The 12,402-nt window shown below is 38.9% G+C and overlaps 1 protein-coding gene across 1 annotated transcript in view; it reads left to right on the top strand.

The window, feature by feature from the left end:
- Nucleotides 1–1,172: 1,172 nt before the first annotated feature.
- Nucleotides 1,173–12,402, top strand: part of cacng8b (calcium channel, voltage-dependent, gamma subunit 8b) — a 24,115-nt gene continuing 12,885 nt past the window's right edge. Inside the window, exons 1-3 of the mRNA XM_065261200.2 lie at nt 1,173–1,728; nt 10,682–10,947; nt 11,202–11,426. Coding sequence (XP_065117272.1) covers nt 11,204–11,426 — 223 coding nt within the window. The 5' untranslated portion in view covers nt 1,173–1,728; nt 10,682–10,947; nt 11,202–11,203. The remainder of the gene's footprint in view (nt 1,729–10,681; nt 10,948–11,201; nt 11,427–12,402) is intronic.

Here is a 12,402-nt window from a genome sequence, read left to right as displayed (position 1 = left end):
GTGTGTGTGTGTGTGTGTGTGTGTGTGTGTGTGTGTGTGTGTGTCTGTGTGAGTGAATGTGTATGTGTGTTTTCTGAAAGAGGTGGGAAGACAAATGAAAATGAAAATCACTCGAGAAAACTTTGAAGTATTTGCATTTAAATGTATGCAGTTGCAGACGCTTTATCAAAAAAGACCTACAGTGTATTTATGGTAGGCCTATACATTTGATCAGACTGTGTGTTTTCTGGGGATCGAACATGACCTTTATCTTGCTAACGCAATGGACTACCAACTAAAGTTCCGTGTAATGATTCCATTATGCACCTTACCATCCAATGAACCTTTCTTTTAATAAAAGGTGTTTGTATGAATGGTTGGAATGAATGGTTTTACTGTGCATGCCATCGCTGTGAAAAACCTTTTCTAGCACCGTTATTTTTAGGACTGTATGCTGACACTGGAGTTTGGTCATTTGACAGTTTGTCATTTGACAGAGAAACACATTTTTGTAACGGCACGCTGTGCTCACATGAGCACATTCCATTTTTTTTTATCAAAATGTTAGTATGTTCCGAGGTTGGGTCAAATATGGACATTTACGCATTTTGGCAAATGTTTTCATCCAAAGCTTACAGTGCATTACTAGGAAGACATTTTATAAGTTTGTTCCTTGCGATTGAACTCACAACCTTTTGCGCTGCAATGCTCTACCACTGAGCTACAGGAACACATTATTTTCTTACGTTAATTTAACACAGAAAGGGTTAGTACATTTTGTACCCAAACATGGATTAGGCCTAACCACCCAGCTTTTTTAGAGTGCATCCACTCTAACTATAAAATTATGACATTATTGAAAATAAGCATTTAAACCCCTCCCTTGGATCAACACTGGAAGTGGTCGATAATTCACACGATTACCCAACACACTGCCTTTGTACTCGACCCCAGATTATTTCATCCAAGTCTGGAAAGTGCTGCAAACACACACACTGGCGGTTATTGATCGTTTAGACAGAATGCATTAGAAATAGACTCTCGTCCGCCACAAGCCAATTTTTCACGGATCTGTCGCATTCAACCTGGCATTTTTCACCTCCCTCCCTCCCTCTGCGGAACTCTAGTGCGCTTTCTCAGGCTGGATAACATAGCATTTCATTAGCAGTGCGGTACTAGCATCATCTCCATGATGCCCGTGTCTGTCATCTCCTGCGAAGAGAAAACGCGACGATGACTGACACACACACACACACGCACGCGCACGCACAAACGCACGCTCCAGTGCGCACATTGTGCAGCTCGCGGGTGACTGTTGTGTTTTAAAAATGTCCTCTTTTCTGTCAGGATGTGGTATGCGATAAGCTGCATACAACTCTCGATATCTCCCCCTCTCTCAAAACAAGCGTTACTCGGGGTGTATGGAAAAGGACTGATGGAGGCAGTGAAGGGATAAGGCGCGGGCGGGAGAGACGCAGTCGCGCACACGCATTGGCTACACGCGCTCTGGACAAATCCGTGCTCGAGTGACGTGGGAACGTGGACGCGTTGAATATCTCCTCTATACTATCTTTCTGAATAGAGATTCACGTTTGTAACTTGATTTTTTCTGTAATTTGACGACCTTTGAAAAACGTCGAGCTCTTATTTCATTTGTAAGTCGTGTATTGTCTCTTTCTCCGTATCTGCAATTATTTCTCTTCTACTTGGGGAGTGCGACAGTCCTCAGATATGAGACAAACTAAACTGGTAAGAAACACTTGTACGTTTTCTGTTAAACTCTCTATGTGTGGTAGATATGATTTAATTGCAGTGTTAGCGTGTTTTTCGTCTGCATGTGTGTGTCCATGTGAAATGTTAAGAGCGGAATCAATCGATGGCAGATTGCAAGCTCAGCTGTCGATTTTTTCAAAGCTTTTCGCCTGCGTCTGTGAAAATGTGAAGTCAAAACAAACGGGAATAAAAACACAATCATCCCGCGTTTGAAAGCGCATCCTCGAATTTGCATTATGCATATACAGGAGTAGCTCTCTCTATCTGGAGCTCTGGAAAACAAACCCCATTGATATACCTCTATAACAAGTCTCATGTTCCCTGCCGTTTGACACAGCCTGTCCCTTTTGCTTTTTGGGGGGATTTTTTCAGAGACGCGCTCTCGCCAGTCGTCCATTTTCGGTGGCTCCTCTAATGAATGCACTGCGGCTCGCATCAGCGCCCAGCCTCCCCCTGTCAGCTCTTACACTTCACCCTGTCCATTTATCTCATCTCAGTGATCACGAGCACGGCCCTTTTCACTGTCCTGCTCGTGTGTGTTTGATCCATGCTTTTCAGTCACATCATGTGACTTTAACAAGCACGGTTTTTTGGCTATAAAGCGGCCTCTATAGCAGCATTAGGCAATTGCCAAAGGTAAAGGCGCACGTGTCTGTTTGATGGCTGATAAAGGCTTACATCATAGATCCGATTCCCTTTGACGCACCTGTCAACGCTGACAGAAAAAACACTTGAATGCACAATTCTAGGACTATTGCTTATCTTGTCTCCGTAGAAATTCAGTAGAGGATTTTAATAGACTGGTAACAAAATGTGTGTCTCATTCAAAATATTTTGACCAGATAATAATAGTCATACAGAACAAGCCGGTGATGGCGGTGTCTGGCTTTCATTCAGAAACCCTAAGCAGCATGCGCGTGCTTGTAGCGAGCCTATTTAAAGATCTTCTACATCAATGGATCTCATCCTTTTACCTTCAAACCCCCCATTGTCCACTCAAATAAAAAAGTCTGATTTTCAATTAAACATGATGCTACAATGTGTTACAACACTTTACCTTATTTAAACACTACAGTGAGGTGTTAGATCCACAGTACATATTTAAGTACATATTATAATAGAAAAATGCAGCTGCTCTGGACTCAGGTTGTATGTCTCTTCTTTTGAGGATTGTGCTTGGGCAGATTGTGTCTCATGGGACTGTAATTATGTAATACTCTAAAGAGACCTGTGTCAGCATTGTACAACACCATTTTCACACATTCAATATTAAGAGCGTTTCACAATACAGCTGAGGGTAACAAATCCACATGACATTTGCAATTATTAAAAAGTGCCCCTTGACTGAGAAGATTTTACTTTTAAGTGTAAAAATACAGTTTTATAAAAAGTCGTATTACTGTTATGTCAGAAGTTATCATTGCATGGAGAATCTCTATGGTTTTTGCAGAAGCTGGTCAATTGTGAAATGAGGTTGAAATATGGATTGCTTTATACAACATTTAATTGGCTTGACTTCACCGGTTTATCGCCAGTTGCGTTAGTTCTGAGATTTTTCCAGTTAGACCTGTTCTTCTCCAGTAGATCGGTACAGCTTTTAAACAGTCATACTGCAGTAAACAAATGGAGTGAACTGACCCCCCTTGCTTTATAGATCAATGTTGTCCATGGCAAAGCTGTATGCTCGCAATTCTAACAAAAGTGCCGTCACCTTGCAGGTTCTTAAATCATGCAATTATATTGCACAGGCTTTTATAAAAGCTTAATAAAATAGGTGAGAGATGGACACATTTGTATGTTGCTTTCATCTCAAAACTGTCAGATTTCATTTTAATGTTTGTACAAGCAATCAGTTGTGGATACTAGGTGGGAAGATACGTACAGTCGTACACACTGCAGATGTGGAAAGAACAGCACACACACACACAAACACACACAAACTTTCTCTCTCTCTCTCTCTCTCTCTCTCTCTCTCTCTCTCTCTCTCTCTCTCTCTCTCTCTCTCTCTCTCTCTCTCTCTCTCTCTCTCTCTCACGAACCCATAGTGAGTTTTCTCATCTGGATTGTTCTTCCAACTCTGATAATTAACTTTCTCTTAGGTTGGTCCTACTGGGACTAAAGCTTTCACAAAATGAGGATCCTCTATCTTAAATACAGACGTGAGGCAGAGCAAATGCAGGAGACAGACTGTGATTGTTTCTTTACGCATGGATGCATCAAGAACCTAGAGTACAATATCAAACTGCAAGCAAAAGCTGACTGATTCGTTTAGTTTGTTAACATTTGTTGTTGGATCTCAAAAGGAATTAGGAAACAAGGTAATGCTGTTCATTTAGAGATGGTTGATTGGTTTTGGGAGGAAACATGGACATTCAGGTTAAGCAAACTAAATGAATATACTCACTGTTGTTTTCTGAGCTTCCCACACTGATTCAGAAATCGTGATATTGTTTGATCTTCATTATGTTAAGCCAACATAATGCAAAAATTCTTACTGAAACTGTTGACTGTAACTCCTCCTAGAGATTTCAAGCTACATCCACCAAACGTTTTAAGTCTTCAGACTGATTTGATTTTGGTTGCTATATCTTTTCTATGGGATCGGACTTATGGAATTCATAAAACGGTCAATCACTATTCCCGCGGACTTGGCCTGGTCTGGGGATTTCATAGAAACATGTGGGTTACCATATTTGAAGAGGCTGGAAGGCTCTATGAGAACATACTTCGAAATAAGGTGTAAATTGTACCCCTGGAGGGATGCTGCCCGAAATTGCCCTATAGAGATACGATGATGAAGGTAATGCCCATTAAACCATGTGTTTATCCTAGTATGGTAAATTGTATATAATTATATAATTCATACTGGCAAGCAGCCTATGGAGAATCATCATTGGCAAGGGATCACACTTATAGAATCTGTAAAACGGACGATCAAAATGGCCTTTGTCAAGGCAACATCAGCATTTGTTCACAAACGTTGACCTCTAGTTGAGTGACTGCTGCACTACAAAACTCAAAGGTCTTTGCACATCACACTTCTTTGCACACCATTTTCAGTTTTGCACTTTACATATGCATAGTTTTGGTCTGGCACTGTTTGCACTAGCTTGCACATATGCACTTTATGTGGCTAAAATCTAAATTCTAATAATGCAACGATGCACCTTGTGTTCCCTTACTGGAAATCATGTGACCTTTTCTGAAGCTCTCCATCTGAAATCGCACAAGCCCACATAATAGCAGTTTCTCAGTATAATTGTCTCTGGGTCGATTAGTAAAGATATTAAAAAATTTGATTCAGAAGAATTTGTAGATGTGAGTTCCAGCCATAACCAGCCTCATCTCAGCCAATGCTACAGTATAATTTGTGTCTGCTGGTCAAAAATAAGATTACATCATTACATAATTAGCATATCAGTGACGTCAACATGTTGTATTTGCATTCTTACTACATTGGCACTTCAAATCTGTTTCATGTTTTACTTACTCTCTGAACTATCACAAACTATATTTTAATACAGCTGAATGCCTAAAAAAAACATTTCGTTTATATATTCCCTGCTTCTCTTGTCAGACAACGAAACAAGTGTAAAATACTGACTGAATGTGCTCATCATCTCAAAATTAACCATTTTAGTGGTCACCATTCATTGACCACCGTTCATCTACTTTCGCAGATTGTGTTTTGCTTAGTCCAAGGGGCCATTTATACAACATTTTCAATTGTAAACTGGAAAGTGTTTATGTGGTTTGAAGTAGCTGTTCGTTGACTTGACAACATCGTTTTGGGGTCATTTAAAGGAACCCCAAGGTTAAAATAAGCATTAAAAGTCCTTAACAGGTAGTTTAAATAAGCCTTTTGATGAAGGGTTTTAAAGTGCAAGTTTATGATAACAGCGTCTTGTTGTCTCTGTGTAAACTATGTAAAGTGTATCTGTGAGAACAGTGACATCATGCAAGTGTTAATTCAGTCTATAGGCAAGTGTAAGTATAACAAAAACAACAATAGTGGCCTACTGCACTGTTTGTGCTGCTGAAAATACTAATTTATTAATGCTTCTCAACAATTTTTTTGTTTTTGTGTTTTTTATAGTCCAATGTGCACAGATGAGTAATGTTTCTTTACAATGTAACAACGCCATCTACTGGCCTGGTACACGCAATACAGTGTATTTAATCGTCTTTGCGGATCTTTTATTTATAAATTACAAAGGAAAAACTTTTTTGTTGTTTACTTTATCACTGTTGTGTAAACCAAGCTTGTTTTGTTGGTTAGTTTTTTTAAGTTGCGTTTAAATTTAATTGATTTCGTTGTTTTTCACATATGGTTGAAATTTTTTGTTATTTTTTAATATATTGTGTTTTATTTAATTCAATTAATAAACAGCATTTGACTTGGTATTGTAAAGCTATATGTGGCCCACTCCTTAGCACTGTGTTTCCACTATTTATATACAGTAATATGACTGTATTTACTTTTCCTGAAGGTCTTCCATGTATATTTATATCTTACTCCTTCTTATCTGTCTTACTCCTTCCCCTTACCCCTACCCCTTTGTTTTGCATGTTCACGTGAGAGTAAGGCCCAATTGGGATAGCCCTTTCGCTCTCGTGAATGTGCAAAACTAAGGGGAAGGGGTAAGACAGAGAAATGGGATTGGGCCTACATTCCCCCATTGAGAATACATGTCTTGCTCTAGTGGCCCGTCACATCTTTTCTCACAGTGTTGCACGTGCGTTCCCTCATATTCTCAGTTATGTCAGTATGTAATGTAGTTTGGTTGTTAAAGAGTTGGGTTGCCAACTGAAAGGTTGTGAAGGGTTGATCCATGAACCATCACTATTGTGCCTTTGAGCAGGACACTTAACCTCCGGTTGCTCCCGGGGGACCGCCTATGTAAAAACTATACTGTAAGTGGTTTTAAAAGCGTGTGTCAGCTAAATTACTAATTAGTTATAAACATATTTAAATAACACAGTGCAGGAAATATTACTGTACATTCAGCACAGAGCACATTCACTACTTAGATTTTACATAATGCCTGCAAGTAAGAGCGCATCTGCTTTTTCACATAATATTCGGTGTGATACATCAAGCATTTTGAGGATGAAATTATCACCAGATTTGGCAAGAAATATGTTTGAAGCACTATATAGAAAGTTAACTAAATATTCATATGCAGAACTTTATACTTAAATAACCAGGACTTATTCATTTTCCTCTAAAGTAATTCTGATCACACAGTCTATTTTTATCACAAAGTGATAGTTTTTTGTACAATTGCTCATAAGATAACAGTACTATTATTTAAATTATTTTAGGTTTACCCACATTTTCATGCAATCCATTTGGTGTCTGTACAATGTGGATTAGGTCTGGATGATATACTAGTCACCCTACAGTAAATAAACTATATTAAATAATATGTTTATTCCCAAGTAAAATCAAAAAGCTGTAAGATCAAATATATTTTAAAGGGCAACACATACAGTATTGTGTTTGTGTCTCAAAGTGTGAATAGGCTGTAAATAATGTACAGAACTGGATAGACGGGCAGAAAGAGTGTTAAATATGACCGTAGTCAGCAAGAGCTAAGATGGGAATGACATGAGAAGGAAAAAAAGAGGTGTGTGTTTATGTGTGTGTGTGCGTTGAAGAGCTCAGGTGTTATACTGTAATCCTTCATTAGTAATGTCATCTCTCAGCTCTGTGCAGTCTCACACGAGGACGATGCTGCAGCCCCCAATTTATCCGAACGTGAAGATGAAGCTAGTGGTTTTATTGCATTCATTTGATGTATAAAGCTGTGCACTTTTCAAAGTGAATCATTAAAACCACTGTTTCCCTGCACAGTGATCCACAGTGGCATTTTAAACTTCAGTGCACTTGGTTTTGTTAGACTTCTGACTTTGCATTATTTCTGTGTGCTTTCTCTTGTTTGCGTTTACTCCATCCTCTTATAGTCTTTCATCCATCTCTGTCACACTCGTATAGACAACATAAAAGAGGTCAAAATCAACAACCGTATAAGCGCGCTCATTATTTTAAATCACGAGTCTGGACATGTTTCCCATAATTATGGATTCATCCTTCACAGTTAAGACATAATTCGCGGGAACAGTATATTAACCGTATGTAATTTTGATTGGTTACTCAATGTACATACCTTGACATGTCAAACGTATGTTGAGTAAGTAATGATCTGGAGGAAATGAGTTTTGGGCCATTATCATCCCCACACCCCCGAGCCTCGCAAATCAATTCTGCAGCCGGAAAGCCCATGACAGCCATTGAAAAATTATGAATGGAAGTGCCATTGACTGATTACATGACAGTATAATGGGAACAAATATCTGATACCGCATGCAAATATGACATGTTTTTGTGGTCTGTCATAATGTTATCAGTAGCGTAAGTGAGCAGACTGTGAAGGACCTGCTGCAGTGTACTGTAAGGATTTCTGGTTGTGTTTCTGGTTATGAAATGCGAGTGTTCTTGGACAGATAGCAATAAACATCCGGTGCGGATTGTTATCTGGGTGGTTTGATGCTCTGTTTGCTTGTTTCAGACAATCTTAAAGGTTGTGAGTGACTTATCTTCCCATAGCTCAACTGATACACATGATGCTAGCAATGTCAAGGTCATGAGTTTGATTCACAATGAATACTTTGATAGTTGCTTTGGATTAAAGTGTCAACCATTGTGATTCGTTAATCCAGGCTGTTTTAGCCATGCCGTTATGTGAAATTTTTGCATGGCAGTTTACATTATTTAGTCTTAAGTCTTGCAGAGATTTCTGTTCAGTTCTCTGTGACTTTTCGTGGGCAGTCATGTGTAGCTAAAATATAATAAATCTACTCTTACTTATCACAGCCAATGCGTTAAACCTGTCCTGGAACATGGTTGTCTCTTTGTTATCATAAAATAGAAAAGTTATTTTTTAATAATAATAAAGACAACAAATTATATTTATTATATTTAAAACACTTGTGTCTGTCACGTTTATTTAAAGGGGACAGAGAATGAAAAACCATTTTTACCTTGTCTTTGTTGAATAATGGTAGTCTATCCGCATTCACGAACATACAAAAAGTGCTAAACATCTCAGTCTCATAGAAATTCCTCTTTTAGAAATGTCAGCCAGAAAACGGCCCAATCTGAAAACTGATGCTTATGACATCACAGGCATCTCACTGCCCCTCCACTTTAAAATAATTGGCTACATTTTTTGAGTGGCAGCAAAGTCAGCCAATCAGCAATGAGATGCAAGTTAAGCCAGTAGGGGGAGCCAAATAGGTGCAAAACCACTTGTTTAAAATCTCCCACCCTAATAGAGCTATCTGAGAGCGGTTTTTAGGAAGCTTCTAAGGCATTACAGACCCAAACAAAATTTTTTTTGTCTACATGTCACATCACAGAACAAGGATAAATACCCAGTTCAATAATTCTATGTCACCTTTAATCTAAAAATATTTATTAAGTACTTTAAAAAAAAGCAAATTACAGGCAAGAAGAACAAACAACATACATTATCTAAAAAACATTTTTTGTGGGGTTTACCATCAGTGTCCTCCAGCTGACTCCAGTCACGTGATTATCTTGCATTATATCATACAGGAAATCACTAGTTAGTTAGTATTCATCAGATGTACACTTAAAATCAGAGTGCACTGTGGGTAAAAAGATTGAACAAATGTAGGGAATGGAGTTGTTCACTCAGGTTTTAGATACCACTATAAAATGGCTGACATCCAATGCAGTGCACTATAAAAGAGATGGGGAGCGATCTTGAACATCGTTTGTATTATTTACCTGTGTGAAAAGAGATTCGAGGAGGAAGCTATTTTGTCCATTGGCTCTCTGATTAAAGGGGCAGTGTGTAAATTGTAGCAGCATTTAGTGGTGAGGTTGCGAATTGCAACCAATGGCTCAGTCCACCGTTCACCGAAACGCATAGAGAAACTACGGTAGCCGCACAGGACAAACATGTCATCGTCGGAGCCAGCTTAGTAAAAGAAGTTCATTAAGGGTTGTTGTAGAAACATGGCGGCACAAAATGTCGACTTCCATGTAAGGGGACCTGCAGTGTGTATATGTAAACAACTCATTCTAAGGAAATAAAAACATAATGGTTCATTATGAAAGTCTTTATACACCACTGATAATATAGTTTTGTATATTATATTGCATTTGTGTCAAAAGATCCTTCTAATTGTTACACACTGCACCTTTAAACCTTACATGAGGTCTGAAAACTAAAGACACAACCTGAACAGGCCCATGTAAAATGATTTTAAAGCCTTTCTGGAGTTGTTGAATTAATTTGAATAGATTAGTAAGTTGTAACTATATAAATTTTACATTAATTGGTATTTTGTCCTGATTTTACTTTCTTTTCAAACATGAATTGAATAAAGAAGATGCATGACTAGAAAGGGATTCTTTCAGTGCTATAAATCTGTACTGCAGAGCCTCGCCATGCAAACAGGATTTAACCCATTTTGGTGCCATATTGCATTATAAATTTTTAACAGCCAAAGCAGCGTTGCATTATGTCTGCTAAATAATGTTCGCTAAATTAAGCATACTCTGTGATTGTCCTGGTTTTGTCTGTGCATGTGATGATGTAAAAGATGCAAGAATTCTTCTGCATGGTCAGGGTATCTGGACGTATGCAATGATCCAGTTGCTGAATTGCATGTTTGTCAGGTACTCTCTTATCTTTGTCCTAAGGGAATAGAGATTGAAAGCACCCCCTCCCCAATTTCTCAATGTTAATGCTTGCACAATTCTACGTTACTATGGTAACAGTGTAGACCTGCCTTTTCCCCTCTTCCTCCAAGTTCTTTAAAACGATTCCTCATCAAACTTCCCCATATTGTGGCAGAATCCAATCTCTCTCGCTCCCTCTTATTCTCTCTTTAGACTTTTATCAGCGATGACCGGCACTGACTAGGACTAGGATCATTTCCATACTAGAGGCTTCACATTGGTCATCACGAGATTCCACTGTGCAGCTGAGCTGTGAAAACAGTAAAGAAAGAGGGAGGAGAAACGAGTGCAGGAAGGAGAAGAGGTGTGTGTGAGGACAGTCGATGGATGCTGCCCGGATTGAAGGGACAGCGCATTCTCATCTGACGAGGAAAAGAAAGATTTCAAAATTGAGTCGAAGGACAGAAACTCGCCGTCAGGTACAGTAAGATGATATCATTTTTCATTTTTTGACCCCTTTTTCAAATCTGGTAACATTATTCAGTGATTAGACTCAAAATGAGCATGCTAATAATGTCAGGACTGTGGTGTAGGGGTAGCAAACGTTTTAAATATATAAAGTGCAGTGGTGCACCTGTGGATTTTGGTTGAAAGTTAGCCTGTTAATATAGGGGGATTGGCCCAAATCAGTCATGTTTCCATTCTTCTTCATATCTCTCTCTTTCACCTCCAGGCATGGTGTGTGAGAAGGGCATTCAGATCCTTCTCACCATCGTGGGTGCTTTTGCATCCTTTGGCCTGATGACGGTGGCTATCGGGACAGATTATTGGCTCTACTCGCGGGCGCTTATTTGCAACAGCACCTCCAATACAACACAAGAAGATCCACATAATAAGGACAAGAAGGACCCTGGGGCCCTGACACACTCTGGCCTGTGGAGGATCTGTTGTCTGGAGGGTCAGTCATCAACTTAACTCTTGGATAGTTTGTGGGGGTGGTATCTGTGTTGTGTACATAACCGTGGTACATATTTGGTTCTGCTGGGGCAGTGTATATTTATACTGAAAACACCGGGCCACAGTCTGAAAATAAATATATCACACATTATATTCAATTTAGTACTGTAGTATTGATGCTCATATGAACAATGATGTAACTAAAGATCATTTGTGGTCCAAGCTAAAAGCTCATAATCTAATATTGAGATTAGGAGCATCAAAGTTTCATCTCTGTTATTGATTTCACATTGATTTCAGTCGTTGACATGACCTTACTCTGTCAATATTAAAGATATCAAGGTTAAATTTTCACAGAATGTTCTATACATTATGTAGATGATTTTATGTAGAAAATAGAACATCACAAAGAAAGACATTAGATTGGTTTTCACAGACAGTGTCACATTTTACAAGCATGAATATTAATCCACACTCTCAGAAGAAGGTACAAAGGTTGTCACTGGGACGGGACCTTTTTAAAAGGTCCTAATGTGTACCATTTTTGGCGCTTTTCTACGGCATAGTACCCCATGGTTTGGGTCGGGTCAGCTCACCTCACTTTGGCTTTGTTCGCTTTTCTATCGAGTTTAGTTTTAACTTCGGAGTGGGAGGGATTATAGGCGTGTCATTATATTTGCACTGCCTACTGCTGTGACATCATACGAATGAAAGCTTTGTTGGAATACATTTATTTATTTCTCAGTCCGCCACAAAATTAAAATTGACCACCACAAATAAATGTTTGAACATTGTGTTTATCACTACCTCTGTCTCACATGAAAGTGTCGGTACAAACACCCGTGGCGTCAGTCGACGTGCTCCACTGAGCCTCATTAAAGTTGCATTTAAGCATATATGTGGACGTGCGCAACGCGAATGTGCCGCCACAAACTGAAAGTCTGGAAAAATACTGTTATGGTGTTCCTGATTCTTAA

This window comes from Paramisgurnus dabryanus, chromosome 13, assembly GCF_030506205.2.
Source record: "Paramisgurnus dabryanus chromosome 13, PD_genome_1.1, whole genome shotgun sequence".
In the NCBI taxonomy this organism is placed as follows: domain Eukaryota; kingdom Metazoa; phylum Chordata; class Actinopteri; order Cypriniformes; family Cobitidae; genus Paramisgurnus; species Paramisgurnus dabryanus.
This window is presented reverse-complemented; position numbering and strand designations above follow the sequence as displayed.